Raw genomic sequence first — 20,023 nt, 5'->3', positions numbered from 1 at the left:
GAAAGATTGTGCAAGGCTCAAGGGGTAGAATTTTTTTCAGCCTGTACTGTACTTGTTAACAGGAGAGATTGCTTCTACAGGGATGGGATACACTTAAATAGAAAGGGTGCAAGAATATTTGCTGATGCTATCGAGGCAGTGTTAGGTGGGTCGGAAAACTGCTAGCTTGGGGGGAGACAAAGACCAATAGATTGACAGTAGCCACTGGCAGAGGTGAAAGAGATTCTTGCACTGCTTCTATTAGAATGAGCAGAAGCCTGAAAAACAAGATGCATGGTATTTCAGAGAATGCTGGGAGCCATTGCAGTACAAGTAAACACATGGGTTGTGTTAGGGTAGCTAAGAATAGAAACAGGTGCAGGTATACTTGCGTGTACACCAATGCTAGGAGTTTAGTAAATAAATTTGATGAATTTGAGGTATTGCTCAAAACATCGAAGGCAGATATTGTTGGGATATCAGAGACGTGGTGTCACACAGATATAGGGGATGCAGAACTGCAATTTGGGGAGTACGTCTACAGAAAGGACAGACAGGATAGGAAGGGGGGAGGGGTTATGCTATTAGTTAAGAAACACATAAAAACCAAGGAAGTGAAGCCAGTCGACATCGCTGGACAGTGCAGTGTTGAGTCAGTTTGGTGTGACATAAGCATTGGGAGATCAAAATTGAGAGTAGGAGTGTGCTATAGGCCTAATGACTCTGATGAGTATAATAAGGAACTGTACAGGGAAATAGAGTGGGCCAGTAAATCAGAGTGTCTTATAATGGGAGATTTTAATTTCCCAGATATTGACTGGAATTTGGGAGCTGGTTACTCACACACTAGCAGGACTTTTGTGGATTTATTGGATGATTGTTTTCTACATCAGCATGTTCGGGAGGCAACTAGAGGGAGTAATATTCTTGATTTGATTATCAGCAGTGATTCTTCATGCATTAAGAATCTGCAGATAAATGAACCACTAGGTGGCAGTGATCACAGTGTGCTGAAGTGGGATTTACTCAAAGAGGTAACTACCATTAGGGGTAAAGGGAAGGGTTATTGCTTCCGTAAAGGTGACTACGATGGACTGAGACAGTATTTAAATTCTATACAGTGGGACCAACTGATGATGTTACCAACAGCAAATTCAAAATGGGAAGCATTCAAAGAACTTATCTTGGAAGCTACTAGGCTTTACATACCAACTAAGAAATATTGTTCAAGGTTTAGGCCAAAATGGATGTCAGATGAACTAATGAGGCATATGGCAGAGAAGAAAAATGCATGGGATACATACAAATTAACACATGACACAGAAGCCTATGATAGATACAAGTTGATATGCAACCAAGTTACAAAGGAGGTTAGGCAGGCGAAGGCAGATTACGAGAAATCCTTGGCAAGGGATGCAAAGAAAAACAGCAAAGAGTTCTTTACTTATGTAAACTCTAGAAGGAAGGGGATGAATCAGATTGGTCCACTTGATATTGATGGGTCAAGTGTTGATGATCCTGCTCAGGTAGCTAACAAACTAAATGAATATTTTGCATCAACATTCACACATTAGGAGTTATTCAGCGAGGGGAATGCCAGAGGTGTATTCAATTCTAGCAGTAAGCTACAGAATCTTGAAATAACTGGGAGTAAAGTGGAGGTGAAACTGTTGAAGATAAACACAAGAAAGGCACCCGGGGTGGATGGGATCTATCCAGTTATATTAAAGGAGGCAGCAAAGGAAGTAAGCAAACCCTTAGCCATAATTATGAGAGCTTCCTTGGACTCAAGGGAGGTACCCATAGACTGGAAATGTGCAAATGTGACCCCAATTCACAAAGGAGGATCAAAGGCTGACACAAGTAATTATAGACCTGTGAGCTTAACTTCTGTTCCAGGAAAATTAATGGAGGCACTGGTTAAAGAAGCACTGCAGGATCATTTAGACAAGACTTCAGTTATAGCTCAGACACAGCATGGTTTTGTTAAGGGGAAGTCTTGCCTGACCAACTTGATTGGATACTATGATGCAGTCACAAAAGAACTGGATGCAGGGAATAACTTTGATATTATATACTTGGATCTTAGAAAGGCTTTTGATACTGTTGCACATGGAAGACTGCTACACAAATTGGAGCAGTGTGACATTGGAGGCAAATTGCTGCTATGGATAAAGGGGTGGTTCAGGGGGAGAAGACAGAGAGTGGTAATCAATGGACACTGCTCATCGTGGACTGATGTTATTAGTGGAGTCCCTCAGGGCTCAGTGTTGGGTCCATTATTGTTTTCTGTATTTATAAATGATATTGATGATGGTATATCGGGCTTAATGTCCAAGTTTGCAGACGATACAAAGGTTGGCAGGGTTGTCAAGGACACTACTGACACTATGCTGCTGCAACAGGATTTGGAAAGGTTGAGCAGATGGGCTGAGAGGTGGCAAATGAAGTTTAACATTGACAAATGTAAAGTACTATACATGGGAAACAGCAACCCCAGAGCAACATATCAACTCTGTGGTACTACACTGACAGTGGTAGAGAATGAAAGGGACTTGGGGGTGGTTGTGCAGGCAGATATGAAGTTCTCTGAGCAGTGCAGACGGGCTGCAAGAGTAGCTCATGGAGTATTGTCAATGATATACAGGAATTTTTCCAGCAGGGATAAGGAGGTGATTATTCCATTGTATAAGGCGATGGTCAGGCCACACCTAGAGTACTGTATACAGGTCTGGAGGCCTCATTTCAAGAAGGATGTAGAGCTGCTGGAACGAGTACAGAGAAGGGCAACAAGATTAGTGAATGGAACAAAGGGGTGCTCTTACGAAGAAAGGCTTAAGTTTTGCAAATTACAGTGTCTGGAGACTAGGCACCAGCGAGGTGATCTGATAGAGGTGTATAAAGCCTTGAATGGGTTAAGCATGCTCAATGCTGATGGGATTCTTCCTCTAGCTCAGAAAAATCACCTGAGAGGGCATAAGCATAAATTCAAATTGAGGAAAGACAGATGTAGGATAGACGTGCGGAAATTTGCCTTTAGCCAGCGGGTGGTTGGTTGGTGGAACAGACTTCCATCCCTTGTGGTGGAGGTTGATAGCCTAAATAAGTTTAAGGCTCAGCTGGACAGGTATTTTGAACGAACAGAGGGGTGAAGTGGAAGTGGGTTTTTTTTTTTTTTTTTTTTGGCTGATGCTGCATAAGCTTGCTTTCTTGCATCAAATGCCTCTACTAATGCTAATGCTAAAAAGGATAGGTGGAACAGGACCAGGGTATGTCTGCCAGGGGACAAAAGTTGATGACGTTGTAGAGCAGATATCATCTTTTAAGGACACAAAAGGTGATATTGTTGTACACGTTGGCACTAATGACCTTAGGAGTAAGAGATCTGCAGATTTACTTAATAAGTACAGGTCAATTCTGGAAAACAGTCGCGAGTTAGGGTTAAATTTGAAAGTGTCTGCAATTCTGCCCAGACACGATAGGAGGGAGTATATGATGAGAGCCATATCAGTTGATTTGGCCATGGAGAGATGCTCATGGGGTGGAAAAATTTTTCAGCGTGGTCTGTGCTTGCTAACAGGAGAGACTGCTTCTCCAAGGGTGAGATACACTTAAATAGAAAGGGTGCAAGAATATTTGCTGATGTTATCGAGGCAGTGTTAGGTGGGTCGGAAAACTGCTAGATTGGGGGAATTCACAGACTAAAAGATTAATGATAGCCGCATGCATGGGTGAAAGTGATTCTTGCACTGCTATTATTGTAATGAGCAGCAGCCTAGAGAGCAAGTTGCTTGGGACTTCAAGAGCTGCTGAGAGTCATCATGGAACAATTAAATACATGGGCTGTGTTAGGTAACTAAGAGTAAGAACAAGTGCATGTATACTTGAATGTACAGTAATGCTAGAAGTATAGTAAATAAAATTGATGAATTTGAAGTGCTGATCAAGACATTAAAGGCAGATATTGTTGGGATATCAGAGACATGGTGTCACACAGACATAAGCAGTGCAGAATTCGAATTTGGGGAGTACAATGTGTACAGAAAGGACAGACAGGTTAGGAAGGGAGGTGGAGTTATGTTGTTAGTTAAGAAACACATAAAATCTAAGGAAGTGCATCCAGTTGACACGGGTGGACAGTGCAATGTTCAGTCTGTTTGGTGTGACATAAACACTGGGAAGGGGAAAATGAGAGAGGAGTATGTTATAGGCCTAATGACTCTGATGAGTATAATGAACAGTTGTGCAGAGAAATAGAATGGGCCAGTAAATTAGCATTAGCATTGGCATACAATGCAAGAAAGCAAGCTTATATAGCATCAGCCAAAAAAAAAACCCTCCCATTTCACCCCTCCATTTGTTCCAAATGCCTGTCCTTAAATTTATTTAGGCTATCAACTTCCACAACAAAAGATGCAAGTCTGTTCCACCAATCAACTACCTGCTGGCTAAAGGCAAATTTCTGCACATCTATTCTACAATTGTCTTTCCTCAATTTGAAACTGTGCCCCCTCAGTTTCTTAATCTGAGCAAGAGGAAGAATCCCATCAGCATTCAGCTTGCTCAATCCATTCAAGGCCTTATACACCTCAATCAGATCACCTTGCAGGTGCCTACTCTCCAGACACTGCAATTTGCAGGACTTAAAGATTTTCTTGGTAAGACCACCCCTTTGTTCCCCTCACCAATCTTGTTGCTCTTCTTTGTACTCATTTTAGCAACTCTACATCCTTCCAAAAATGAGGCCTCCAGACCTGTAAAGTACTCTGGGTGTGGCCCAACCAGTGCCTTGTATAACGGGATAATCACCTCCCTGTCCCTGCTAGAAAAATTCCTATATATCATTGATAAGACTCCATGATCTGCCCTGGCAGCCCATCTGCACTGCTCAGCAAACTTCATATTTGACTACACAATTACCCATAGGTCTTTTTCATTTTCCACTTCCTTGAATGTAGTACCACACAGTTGGTATGTTTCTCTTCGGTTATTGCTACCCATATGCAGTACTTTGCATTTGTCAATGTTAAACTTCAGTTGCCACTTCTCAGCCCATTTGTTCAACTTATCTAGATTCAGTTGGAGTAACATACTGTCTTTACTGTCGTTAACAACCCTGCCAACCTTTGTATCAACTGCAAACTTGGACATTAACCAACTACCCGCTGCCTTTAGCTAGCGGGTAGTTGGCTGGTGGAACAGACTTCCATCCTTTGTTGTGGAAGTTGATAGCCTAAATAAATTTAAGGCTGAGCTGGATAGGTATTTGGAACGAACGGCGGGGTGAAATGGGAGCGTTTGTTTTTGCTTTGTTTTTTTTGGCTGATGCTGCATAAGCTTGCTTTCTTGCATCATATGCCTCTGCTAATGCTAATTAAAGCTGATATACCTTCATAGATATCATTGATAAATATACAAAACAACAATGGGCCCAACACCAAACCCTGGGGAACTCCACTAATAACATTTGTCCACGAAGAGCAGTGTAGTAGTAGTAGTAGTGGCACATGGTGCAAGAAAGGAAGTGTATGAGCTTATGCAGCAACAGCCAAAAAAAAAAAAAAAATTACAAAACAATTTCTTCTAAATGTTTGTACAGTTCCTACTTAAATTTATTTAACCTATCAACTTCCACAATGACAGATGGAAGTTTGTTCCAGCAATTAACCAACCGCTGACTAAAGGCAAATTTCTGCACATCTATTCTACCATTGATTACCACTCTGTCATCTCCCACTGAACCATCCCTTTATCCACTGTACCAACTTACCCTTAATTCTATACCTCTCCAGTTTATACAGCAATCTTCTATGTGCAACAGTGTCAAAAGCTTTCCTGAAATCCAAGTATATGATATCAAAATTATTTTTGGCATTCAGGTCCTTTGTGACCACTTCATAGTATCCAGTTGGTCAGACAAGACCTCCTTTTAATAACCCATGCTGTGCCTTAACTATTACTGCAGTCTTGTGTAGATGATCCCGTAATGCTTTTTTAACCAGTGATTCCATTATTTTCCCCGAAACACAAGTTAAACTAACAAGTCTATAGTTACTTGTGTCACCTATTTGAACCCCCTTTGTGAATTGGTGATACATTTGCACACTCAGAATGTCTTGTAATGGGGGATTTTAGCTTTCCAGATATTGACTGGAACTTGTGGGTTGGTCACTCGCACACTAGCAAGACTTTTGTGGATTTATTGCAGGATTGTTTCCTACAGCAACATGTCCAAGGAGCAACCAGAGGGAGTAATACCCTTGATCTGATTATCAGCCGTGATTATTCGTGCATTAAGAATTTGCAGATAAAGGAAAAACTAGGTGACAGTGATCACAGTGTACTGATATGGGATTTACTTAAAGATGTAACTACCATCAAGGGTAAAGGGAAAGGTTTTTGTTTTCGTAAAGGTGACTACAGTGGTCTCAGACAGTTTTTAAATCCTATACAGTGGGATCAACTGATGATGTTACTAGTGGTGAATTCTAAATGGGAAGCCTTCAGGGACTTAATCTTGGAAGCTACTAGGCTTTTCGTACCAACTAAAAAATACTGTTCAGGTATAAATGGATGTCGGATGAATTAATGAGGCTTATGGCAGAAAAGAAAAATGCATGGGATGCATATAAATTACCAGGCGACACAGAAGCCTAAGGCAGATATAAGCTAGTCTGTAATCAAGATGGTAGAAAATGAAAAAGATCTGGGAGTAATTGTGCAGTCAGATATGAAGTTTTCTGAGTAATGAAGACCGGCTGCAAGAGTAGGTCATGGGGTTTGTCAGTGATATACAGGAGGCCTCCAGACCTGTGTACAGGTCTGGAGGCCTCATTTTAGGAAGGATGGAGATTTGCTTGAGTGTGTACAGAGAAGGGCAACAAGATTGGTGAGGAGAATGAAGGGATCCTCTTACCAAGAGAGGCTTAAGTTCTGCAAATTGCAGCAGCTGGAGACTAGGCACCTGCAAGGTGATCTGATTAAGGTGTATAAGGCCTTGAATGGGTTGAGCATGCTGAATTCTGATGGGATTCTTCCACTTGCTCAGATTCAGGTGTAAAATGAAAAAGACCTGGGGGCAAATGTGCAGTCAGATATGAAGTTGTCTGAGCAATGCAGATGGGCTGCCAGAGCAGGTCATGAAGGAATTTTGATAGCATATATAGGAATTTTGCTAGCAGAGACAAGGAAGTGATTATCCCTTTGTATAAGGCAGTGGTTTCAACCGGAGTGCACCAGCACCTTAGGGTGGCACAACAACATTCCAGGGATGCCACGTAATTTGAGTTTAAGTTACTTAAACTTATTATTTTTTAATTTATATGTTTATTTCATTATAAAAAGGTGTACAGTATCTTTTTAATTTTGTGGTGATCTATAATTAATGTTTAATTAGTACCTCTGCATAAAGAATAAAATTATATACTGTGTATATATAATTTGTATTATGAAATGTAATTTTTATAATTATATTATTGTAATAAATATCATATAACATATATATATTTTTAATATTACACACACACACACACACACACACACGGATATTTTTTTTTATATACAGAGAGAGAATCAGATCTAACAGGCAGAAAATTGAGTAAGGGTGCTGCAAAATAAAATAAATTACTTAGGGGTGCTGTTATTAAAAGAAGGTTGAAAACCACTGGTATAAGGCAATGATCAGGCCACAACTTGAGTACTGTATACAGGTCTGGAGACCTCATTTTAGGAAAGATGTAGAGTTGCTAGAATGAGTACAGAAAAAGGCAACAAGATTGGTGAGAGGAACAAAGGGGGTGCACTTATGAAGGAAGGTGCTGCAAGTTGCAGCATCTGGAGACTAGGCATCTGCGAGGTGATCTGCTCGTGGTGTATAAGGCCTTGAATGGTTTGAGCAGGCTCAGTGCTGACAGGATACTTCTGCTTGCTCAGATTAAGGACCTAGATAGGCATAAATTCAAATTGAGGAAAGACAGTTGTAGAATAGATGTGTGGAAGTTTGCCTTTAGCCATCGTGTAGTTAATTTCTGGAATAGACTTCCATCTGTTGTTGTGTAAGTTGATAGCTTAAATAAATTTAAGGCTGAACTAGACAAACGTTTGGAGTGACCGGATGGGTGAAATGGGGAGGGGGTTTTTTTTGGCTGATGTCTATAAGCTTGCTTTCTATATGCCTCAACTAATGTTAATGCTCCCAGTTACATGTTTCTAGGGCAAGCACTCATTTCTTCAGTGACTCAAATTCTTCTCGTAATGCACCAAGTTCTAATTTCAGATCGATACACTCCTTACATCAGGTGCAAAGAAAAGAATCATCAGTTGAGCTAGGTTTGTCCACTAGAATAACCTTAGAATACATGCCCTAGGCTATACAAATGACAAACTCGTGATTCACGCTGGGGTCATTTCTTCTGGGTCATGAGATCCTTGTATTTTGTATTGTAAGTGGATCTTGTATCAACCATTATTAAAGTAAAATATGAACTTCAGAACATCGATTGCCGACCTGGCTAGCCGGGTAGGTAAAGTGCCCGCCTGGCAACCCAAAGGTCGCGGGTTCAAATCCCGCCTCGGGCTTGGATCAGAGTAGAAAATGCAAAAACTTTGGGAGGTGCATTATGGCCACAGAAGCCGATGTGCCAACAACTAACAAAAAAAGAACGTCGATTGGGCCGTTAATGTCCGTTCCAAGACTCGAATTGGTCTGTCCATTTTTTCTCAGATCTTCCAACACTCCTCCATCCATGTGGCCTATAAAACAGAACCTTCTTTAGGTAATCTTTCATCAGTCATCCTCATTATGTGTTCCCTTCACTGTGTTCTGTATCTTATAATATCTTCCACTATATTGCTGATGCCTGAACATTCTCTAATAGTGTGGTTTGGGATATGGTCTCTGAGCAAGTAACCTATATGTGACCTAAGAAATCTCATTTGTAGTGCCTCTAACCTTCTTTCATCTTTTTTCTTCAAAATCCAAGTTTAAAAGCCAAAGATTTTTAAATTTACAATATATTACAGAAATGAAACTGTTGACAAAACTTTAACCACTACAGAACTTAAATTTAAGCTACTGAATGAAAGTTATGAAATTCCCACCAAAATATTCATAACAAGGACCTTCTGAATATTAAGCTGTAGCTTTATAAATACTTCACTAAATACAAAATAAACTAACCTACATGATTAATATATTAACTAATATATTAAGTATTATATTAACTAGTATATTAATGACTAGTTTAGTATATTAAAAAAAAAAAACTCAAAATTATTCCAAAAACTGACTTGCTGTGAAGTCCTGAAATGCACAGTCACTACAGTATATACAGTCAAGTGCAGTATATGTGTGCACTGTTAACGTCCAATCAATGAACATTCAAAATTCAAAAATTCTGTAACTTTGAATAAAATTAAAGTTAAAAATCAGAGAAATGTACCCCACCTCTCCATGATTTTATTGTTTAGAATAGGGAGGTAGAAAGTGATGGACAGGCAGGGTGTAAACAGTATGCACTATACACTGCTCAAATATTCATGTGGTCCTAAGATATACACTAAATTTTTATAAATATTTCTATAAAAAATTCGTAAATGATGTGAATCTTTATAAGTGTTGCCACTCAGGAGATTGTATGCTTTTATGAAAGGGTCAGTACATGAAAATATTTAGTATATTTCTTTCAGTAATTCCAAACTGATATATGTTATGTGTATCCTCTGAACATCCATGGGTACTTGTTAATTAATTATTTTCCCACCAGTAGTTATGACAGCACAACTATAGTGAATATGCTAGTTAGGTTAGATTAGATTTAATCTAACCTGTCTTAACCTAACTAGCATATTAATAGAGTGGTGATGCCATGTCTACTGGCAGGAAGATAATCAACAAATATTCATCCATGAGTTTGGCACTCCTATTTTAGAAGTTTATTATTTGATAATAGTGGCAATTGAAATGTTTACTTATGTTGTGCAGTACTTATATAAATAACCATTTGTGCATAAATAATAATTTATATTTAATGAAATATTTGAAATTCATTTGATAGGTGGTATGTTCAACTTTATTATTTGGAATATGGATCAGCCCTGGTGTCCTATCACTGATCATTTGTACCTTTTATCAAAGCCTTCTTTCTTATTGGAAATTTAATGAAATTATCATAAATGATGATCGCCATAGTATACTTCTGGCAAACAAAGAGGGATTGTTTTCGTTATTTGGATATGTTGCTCTGTACTTGGCTGGTGTGCAAATTGGTAAATTTTCTTTTATACCCAGGTAAGTTCTTAAAATTTTATTGATATTTTGTCTTTATTAAAACTGAATGTGCTTATGTGGTACAAAAAAAAAAAAAAAAAAAAAAAAACTAGGAATATCTGCATGTACCTTCACAAAGAACCTGGCAAAATTTAAGCTAAACTTACTTTAAGATCACTACATAGCAAGCCATTCATCAAATAAACAAAATATTTGGAGAGAGGAAAAATTCACACTGTCATCCAAATTTGTTAATCTAGTGGATGTATAGGTTACTATGATAGTATAAATCAATTCTGGATTATCAGATTTCCATTTAATATTTTTCTCTATGCTGTTCGATTTCCTCTTAGATCATTAGTCCTAGACAGAATAAAGTTCCTTGATTCTGTCAGTCGTTCTTCCTCTTAGTGTGCCTCTAGCCTCATAGCCATTAATTTTAGCTTTGAATATCTGTTTAGCTTATCTCCTTTCTCTTATCCTTTTTAAATGCCCATACCTTTAATTGGATATTAGTTATCCCAAGGTTTTTTTTAATGTCCTTATTTGTAATTTAACCATGACCTTTCTTCAGTCTATTAGTTCCATTTATTTTTCCTAAAACTCTTTTCTAAAGATTCTGATTTTTGATCAGTCTATTTATTCTCTACCCAGCTCTCATCTACATAGTTTTAGTAGTTTAGTCTTTTGGCTGATTTCTCTTTTGCTACAGTATGTTTAACTGGCTTCCTATGTTTTCTGATTTAATTATTCTGTTTGCTAATGGGATTCTTCCTCTTGCTCAGATTACTCATCTGAGGGGACATAAATTCAAATTGAGGAAAGAATTGTAGAATAGATGTGCGGAAATTCACCTTTAACCAGCGGGTGGTTGATAGTTGGAACAAACTTCCATCTGCTGTAGCAGAAGTCAGCAACTTAAATAAGTTCAAGGCAGAACTAGACAAACATTTGGAGTGAATGGATGGGTGAAATGGGAAGAGCTTTGTTTTTGGCTGATGCTATATAAGCTTGCTTTCTTGCATCATATGCCTCTACTAATGCTAATTATTTAGAGAGTATGGTGTAGAAGACATCCTATGAAGTAATCTCTAATAGTGAACATAGTGTTTTTGTCAAGTGGTTCCTGTGGTTCCCTACAAATCTGCATTGGGTGCTCTGTGATGTATGTACAACATTGCAAGGCCAGTCATTGTGGGTTATGTGTAAGTAGTGTGTTGTTTGACTGGCCTTTTAGTTACTGGGAGGCTCAATCACCATGCAAGGAGCCTTTCAGCATCCATTCACCAGGCCTGGCAACCCAAAGGTCGCGGGTTCGAATCCCGCCTCGGGCTTGGATCAAAGTACTGCAAAAACCTTGGGAGGTGCATTGTGGCCACAGAAGCCGATGCGCCAACAACTACCAAAAAAAAAAAAAAAAAAAAAAAAACCATTCACCAGCACGAGGAGCCAGATCAGGAAGGTAAAAGGAACGCCTGATGGGCTATCTCCCCACTTGCAAAGCAAGAGAGGTCAAATTAGAGGAACAGAGTGATTTGGATAAGAAAAATAAGAGAGGAAAGCTCGGGTAGGAAAGGTAATCTCTAATATTTTAAACAAAAATGTGATGTAATTAACCACATTGTTTCAAGGTTGCACTAAGGTAGTAAATAAAAACATTATTTAAATTATTAGCCAAAATTAAATTTATATCCATATGGTGATACTGGCTGATGTAGAAACTAACAGTGATTATCAGTCTTAGCTAGATAGTTAATACCATACAATCTGACAGTATCATGAATGTTCAACAAGTAAATTTCACACAGAGGAATAATCATACACTCTTTGCATAAAATATACAGAAAAGCACATGGACTCCTCCACCTCATTATAAAGTGGGGAATGGAAGAATCCATGCTTTCTTCATAATTTTGTAAGGAAGAATTGGGTAGAAAACACGTATACATCATCACAGCTCCAAGAAATATATTTTTTAGATTCTATAAATTCTCCAAAGAAATTGTATAAATTATGCTTTTCCCAGCATTAAATTTATAAAATAAAAATTAAACTTTTATTTTAAAAATATTTCTAATATATTTTCATTATAATTATTTAATTTTTTAAACTGATTTAAAAATCAAAACTGGGTTCTGTCTTTTACACCATGTGAAGTCTAATATTAATATTTATGCAAATACATTACTTGATTGGTTTTTTGGGAGTTATTTTGGTACATGTCTGTATGTGTCACAGTCATAATTTGCCTGTTACACAAGCTGAAAAATAATAAATCAAGGAGTAAAAGCTCATGCTTCCTGCATTGGCTATATATATATATATAGCCTGACGTAGCCCAGTGGTCAGGAGCGAGAGTGCATAGCACGCGTTCCTTGAGTGACCGGGGTTCAAGCCCGTGACTACTAAATACGATAAATATTTGTATTGACGATTTATTGTAAACTCTACTGACTTGGTTGTCGTGCCGGAGTATAAACAGAAAATTTATTTTTATTTTTATTTATATATATATATATATATATATATATATATACGGTCTGAGAGATATTTAAGAATTCTTCAAGTTTCAGATAGCGTTTAATTCCAAATGTCTTCAAAATGAGTGACAAGTGGATGAGATTGATGAATAGTTTCAGCTTAAAAATGAGACATTAGTACAATAAAATTTAAAACCACTAATCTAGACTAAATAGGATTATGCAATTTTAGTGATTGCCTTGAAAATACCCTCCCAGCTATCAGTTAATAGTGTCTACATTAAAATAATTACCAAGGTCACATAGAAAAAGGGGACATTTACTACTATGATTTTTTGAAAAATAAAACTAATTAAAACTAAATTAGCAAAGGGCGCCTCTGTAGCTAGGTGGGAAGGAGCAGCAGTGCGTAGCACAGGCTTCTTGATTAGACCGGGGTTCGAGCCCATCACCACCAAATACGGAGGATGCGGAAAGGTCAGGGAATGACCACCGCATATCCCGGAGCAATATGGTCTTAGTTGCTAATGCTCCTAAAAACCAAATAACAAACAACAAACAAATTAGCAAAGGAGATGGGTTTTTCAAATTATCAATTATTGAAATAGTTATCAATTAAAACTAAATCCCATTACTTATGCTGTCTTTTGGGAATGAAAATTCTTCTATTCAAAATGGAGAGACAAAAATGTCATTGTTTTTTGGCTGTTAGAAGTTGTTGCCCCTATCAATGCAAATATTGATGATTAATTGGACCTAAAGATTAATAAATTATGATTCATCGTATATCTATGTTATAATGCTAAATAAATAGATAGAATGCAAAATCTGTCGAATATAAAAAATTTTCTTCCAACAATATCCAGCTTATATAAGTTTTTACTACATTTTTGTAGAATATGTCTATTTTATTTTCAGAAGTACCCTAAAGGAATGGTTAAAGGTTGTGGCAGTTTTCTATACAGGCGGTATAATTACTTGGATGACCATGTTACTTTTGCACACAAATGTAGAACCTGTATCAAGAAGATTAGCAAACTTTTCTTATTGCCTATGGATTGTAAGTAAATTTATTTGTTACATTAATACAAAATTATAGCAAAATATGAAAATGATGTTTTGATATTTACTTCTGTAATTGTGGTAAAAATGCTTATACAGGGCGATCCAAAAGTCAGTAAACAATTAAAGAATTAGTATTTCAGTGAATTTTTGATGTATGGTAATGAGATTAGTGCAGGAATGCATAGAATTACGTGGTTTTTTTACGAAAGAATGTCAAAATTAGTTCCAAATATGTCCACCAGGTGGTGCTGTACCATGAGTGACGTCGCGCAAGTGTCTGCTATAAAGGCACTGCAAGAACAACAGCAAAGCAGTTTAGTGAACGTTTGGGAAAGAAAAGAAGCTAAGCAGTCATGTTATCATTACCGGATAAAGCACTGTTGGTGAAATGTTATTACCTTAACGCTGAATCTGCAACTGCAGCTTTGCGATCTTTCTGTCAGCTGAAGGGTATGCGACGTGGTAAAGAACCAATGACTGTTGCAAGACTAAAGATGATGATTAAGAAATTTGAGACAACTGGTTCGTTACAAGATCGTCCATGAAGTGGAAGACTATCAACGTGTGCTACAACTGCGGCAGACATGAATACTCTAATGGCATCATCATCACATGGAGAAGCAAGCTCTCATGAAGTTTCGCTTCGAACTGGTGTCCCATATGGGAGTGTGTGTGTGTGTGTGTGTGTGGAGAGCACTAAGAGTAGTCCTCCGTAGATATCCGTACAAAATTCAACACCTTCATTAGGTGTTCTGATTTTGCAAAGTGGGAAGCATTTGCATTATGATTCTTTCAGCAAATTGAAGAATGTGACAACTGGCTGTCAAATGTTTTGTGGACGGATGAAGCCCAATGCACTCTCAATGGCACTGTAAACACACACAATTGCAGAATTTTTTGGCGACGAAAAACCCTTGAGCTTACACAGAAACTCCATTGCATCAGTCAAAAGTAATGGTGTGTTGTGGATTCACCTCTTTTGTTATAGGGCCATTTTTCTTTCAGGAAATCAGTGGGTCTGGTTTTGAAACTGTCACTGTCACAGGTCAGCATTATGCTGACCTGTTACAAAACTGCTTTATCCCTAGCCTGGGAGAAAAGCAAGCTTTGGATGTTGTGACATTCATGCAGGATGGAGCACCACCCCCATATTCCTTCTTCTGTGAAACAACTGTTACTCTCAGCGTTTGGAGAGAATCGAGTGATAAGCTGTAGCTTTCAGCATGAATGGCCACCAAGGTCACCAGCGCTGCAATTTTTGGTTATGGGGCTACCTGAAGTCACGGGTTTACAGAGATCACCCAATGTCATTGGCAATGCTAAAAGACTCTATACAATGGCAGGTATCAATGATACCTCCAGAAATGTTGTTTCATGCTGTCCATAACGTCATTACTCAAATTCAGGCAGTGCTCAACAATGAAGGCCACAACATTGAATGTTTACTATAATGAGGTGCTTTGGTGTTACAGATCAAGCGCCATCTGGTGGACATATTTAGAAATAATTTTAACATACTTTTGGAAAAAAAAAAAAGTAATTCTCGTTACCATACGTCAAAAATTCACTGAAATACCGATTCTTTAATTGTTTACTGACTTTTGGATCACCCTGTATATAAGTTTAATAGCTCTCATTTTAAATCCACACTTATAATTGTTTTACTTATTAATTTTATAGGTCTCTACATTTACCATTCAGGCTGGATTGCACCTTTTAAGTCATTTAAGTATTAAAGTTCTTTCTGCCCAAGGGGTATTAAAAAGTAAGATGAACCCAGATGATGCAGTTACAGAAATGACCCAGCTAGCAGACGCTGTTTCCATTAGTCAAAAACAAATCCTACAAGAGACTCACGAGACTCAATATTCTCTTCTTTGGAATGCTATAAACAGGAATGCACTAGCATATTTTTTATTATCAAATATAATGACAGGTTTAGTAAATATTTGCATAAAAACCATAAATGTGACTCCGGAATTGTCTTTTTTAGTTCTTGTACTGTATATAACAGTATTATCCATTTCAATTGTTATGTTTAATTTTGTAGGCCGCATAATCCCTGTTAACATATTAACACACTAGTCTCATTTAGTAAAAGAAAATATAATTATTGTATAATTTAAATTTTCTTCTACTTAATTTCAGTACAACCCTCAGTTGTGGAATATATAAGTAGATAATGAGCAAAATAACAGATAGAAGAGCAGGGAAGTGTAAAACATCAGATATGGAACTAATGGCACTCCTTTTCTCAGTTATGTTATTATGTCTACTAAGCATAATAATATAATTAAGTACTAATATTTTTGCAATTCATAGTGCAATTCAGTTGATTCCTGAACAACAGTTTTTTCTCCACATATGAACAGAAATACTGGATGAAAAACTATCTTTAAGAATTTTAATGGCTATAAATTTAACTCTGTGCCTGTTGTGCGGAGACCCCAGACATTTCAGCAGTTTGTGCTCTTCATCTACTCCATCCACACAGCTAAAACTCCTAATAGCTGGTTTTAAAAATATTTTCTTGGATTTCTCCATTGAAAATTCTAGAAATTGTTAATTATTGCACAATTAGGAAAAATTCAGGTATTAAGTCAAACTTAATTATATGCATATGTTGAGTGCAGTTATTGACAGCAAGCTGGCTTTATTGAAGCATACCTTCCTCCAATCAGTGATTCTTTCTGGCTTCATGATATTAAAGCATCATCTAGAATCAATCTGTTCACATGCATGTTTCATGCAGCAGCACTCTTGTTAGCGATAGGCTGGTATCCAATTGCATGTATTTGTTTAAGCACACAGGTTTTTCAATTTATATTTTGCTTGCTAACAAGTCTAAAGGGAGTTTTAATTTCAAAAATTATTAAAAATATGTTTTTAATATAAAAATGGATTTTTTACAATTGTGTTTAGAAAAGATTGAAAATAAAGGCGGCATCAAAAAAGTGAAATTTGAATTATTTTTTGCTGATTTTTCAAATGCACATGCATGAGTTCAAAGTAATCCAGCATGCACAGAGGAATAACAATCATTTTTTGTGGCTTTTGACCAGTTAAAAGTAAATGAGGAAGAAACGTATAAGTCTAGCATTCATTTGAATAGCCATAACATGGAGATCTCAGGATGAGAAATTTTCCTCATTATAATAAGAGAGCACATCCTCAGCATCCAGTTACATATCACTTAATTAAATTCTGTATCAGTAATGATGAATGTATCGATGAATCAGTAACTGAATAATCGAATCAGTAACTGATTTGTTTCACCTATAAAGAATGTATATTGACAAGTTGCCAATGGCAACCAACTACCAGATATTCACTGCCTGGCACACAGTGAGGCCTACAGTTAAACTTCAAAGTTGGAAACAATTTTGTGTTTTTATTTGTTTATTATTGAAATGATTACTGGAAATAGAGGATGTGCATACTATGTGCGGGTCCTGTTAATAAAAATATTCATTGCATTGTTCTTCACAAAATTTCATATAACTCCGTTTACTGTATATCTATATTTAAATAGCTGTGGGTGCTGCAGTGCCTATGGATGAGCCGCCCCTGGTAGTGGGTATGTGCCAACACCATGTTATATTTCTTAAAATCACTTGAAAACTGTTTGCAATTATAAGTATTGGTAACATTGTATCCAAGAAGATCAATTCATTGCTGAATGGTTCAAAGAAGATCTATTCAATTCTTTTTATCTTGATTAGTTGCAAATTTATATAAAAAAGAATGCAAGAGGTTCAGCTTATATTTATTAATGAGAAAAAAAGGAATAAAGTGGAAGAATTGTAGTTATGTTTTAGTAATTGATCCACATAAAATTAGAACTACCTCTTGATTTTTTCCAATATATGTCCAGAATTTAACATTCTCTTCTTATTTTCCCTTAAACCCATTGTTATGGGTTAGAATAGGTCATCCTTCCATTTTCTTCTTTTAGCATTAGCATTAGTAGAGGCATACGATGCAAGAAAGCAGGCTTATGCAGCATCAGCCAAAAAAACCTTCCATTCGTTCCAAATGCCTGTCCAGCTCAGCCTTAAATTTATTTAGGCTATTAGCTTCCACAACAAAAGATGGAAGCCTGTTCCACCAATCAACTACCCACTGGCTAAAGGCCAATTTCTGCACATCTATTCTACAACTATCTTTCCTCAATTTGAAACTGTGCCCCCTCAGGTTCTTAGTCTGAGCAAGAGGAAGAATCTCATCAGCATTCAGCTTGCTCAACCCATTCAAGGCCTTATACACCTCAATTAGATCACCTCGCAGGTGCCTACTCTCCAGGCACTGCAGAACTTAAGCCTTTCTTGGTAAGAACACCCCTTTGTTCCCCTCGCCAATCTTGTTGCCCTTCTTTGTACTCGTTCTAGCAACTCTACATTCTTCCTAAAATGAGGCCTCCAGACCTGTACACAGTACTCTAGGTGTAGCCTGATCATTGCCTTGTATAACGGGATAATCATCTCCCTGTCCCTGCTAGCAAAATTCCTATTGACAAGACTCTGTGACCTGCCCTGGCAGCCCGTCTGCACTACTCAGCGAACTTCATATTTGACTGCACAATTACCCCCAGGTCTTTTCCACTTCCCTGAGTGTAGTACCAAACAGTTGGTACATTTCTCTTCGGTTATTGCTACCCATATGCAGTAATTTGCATTTGTCAATGTTAAACTTCAGTTGCCACTTCTCAGCTCATTTTCCTAACTTATCTAGATCCAGTTGGAGTAGCATACTGTCTTTACTGTCATTAACAACCCTGCCAACCTTTGTATCATCTGCAAACTTGGACATTAAACCTGGTATCCTTCATCATCATTGATAAATATACAAATCAACAAAGGACCCAACACTGAACCCCAGGGAACTCCACTAATAACATTTGTCCACGAAGAGCAGCGTCCGTTGATTACCACTTTCTGTCGTCTCCCACTCAACCATCCCTTTATCCATTCTAGCAACTTACCCTTAATGCCATACCTCTCCAATTTATACAGTAGTCTTCCATGTGCAACAGTATCAAAAGCTTTCCTGAAATCCAAGTATATGATATCAAAATTATTTTTTGCATTCAGTTCCTTTGTGACCACATCATAGTATCCAAATTTAATTGATCCGACAAGACCTCCCCCTTTAACAAACCCTTTGATAATTTTTGATATTGTCCACTATAATTCAAGTCTTATGGCAACAAGTAGCCTCTATCCACTCAAACCTTCAACTCACACCCAGTACTAAGTACAGTCAGTCCTCGTATAAACAATAGTTGTGTTCCTAGAAACCCTTGTGCAATGCAAAATTGTGCAATATAAATAATAGGCCCTACCGGAAAAATAGGGTTAGGAGCTGGACACCCAAGATTGAATACACATTTGTAACCAAAATATTACCAAACTCAATAAATAATTGTAATAAAATACGTCTTTTGTTACATAATAAAATATTGCTAATGCTTTTGCTTCTATCGTAAGAAAACTTCTTTGTTTGATCTTCTATCCAAACAGATGACAGCCATTCCATCTCTTCCAATTCTTTGTCTTGATCTAATGGATTTTGTTACACTTTGAGTTGTTTTTATTTTCTCTGCATTCTTTCCTCGTTTAGGCCTGTAGCACGTGCAATATTACATGTTCTTTCATTTCTCTCAAAAGCGTTTCACAAATTCATATTTTTTCTCTATTGGCAAAGTTAGACTGGCCATAACCCTTACAGAGGAAACCCCGGTGGGCTGGAGGTCGGTGTGATTTTGGCCATAAACGCTAGTATGAGGCCACTACAAATTTTCCCAAGTAAGAATTTTTGACCCAGTCTGCCTCTGTCTATCGATATTGCTTTTCTTTTTCTTTCTGAATCTGTAGTGTCTTCACCAGGATGCTTCCTTTTCACACCTTTTAAGTATTTTACTCATTTTTAGGGAATAAAGCACAATTACAAAATGAGGCACACTTGAGAGACACATAAACAAAGCTGTGCACATGTAGCAACTGAATAAACAACACCATAAAGGCAGAGAGACACTATTAACACCTCACTAGCTCACATTTTACTAAAGCACATTTCTGGGGGTTACTACCATAAAACAATAAAAACAATATCCAGTTGCGTTTCTGCTAGTGGAATCTGTTATAAATGGGTAGTAAACTCTATCTAATTGCATTCGTGATGATACCGATAGCTGGAATTGTGTGGGTTTTTACATTATTATGGTGAAATGTGT

The 20,023-nt window shown here is 37.4% G+C and overlaps 1 protein-coding gene across 1 annotated transcript in view; it reads left to right on the top strand.

Moving 5' to 3' along the window:
- LOC150080099 (glucosaminyl-phosphatidylinositol-acyltransferase PIGW-like) overlaps window positions 1–16,029 on the top strand; it is a 63,255-nt gene extending 47,226 nt beyond the window's left edge. The window contains exons 6-8 of the mRNA XM_090381674.1: window positions 10,035–10,267; window positions 13,645–13,786; window positions 15,472–16,029. Of these exons, the coding sequence (XP_090237800.1) occupies window positions 10,035–10,267; window positions 13,645–13,786; window positions 15,472–15,876 (780 nt within the window). The 3' untranslated portion in view covers window positions 15,877–16,029. The remainder of the gene's footprint in view (window positions 1–10,034; window positions 10,268–13,644; window positions 13,787–15,471) is intronic.
- Window positions 16,030–20,023: the final 3,994 nt, after the last annotated feature.

The sequence above is a fragment of the Mastigoproctus giganteus genome, chromosome 9, assembly GCF_048544385.1.
Source record: "Mastigoproctus giganteus isolate SK-2022 chromosome 9, ASM4854438v1, whole genome shotgun sequence".
Taxonomy (NCBI): domain Eukaryota; kingdom Metazoa; phylum Arthropoda; class Arachnida; order Uropygi; family Thelyphonidae; genus Mastigoproctus; species Mastigoproctus giganteus.
The sequence above is the reverse complement of the archived record's forward strand: the minus strand, read 5'-3'. Positions and strand labels throughout refer to the sequence as shown.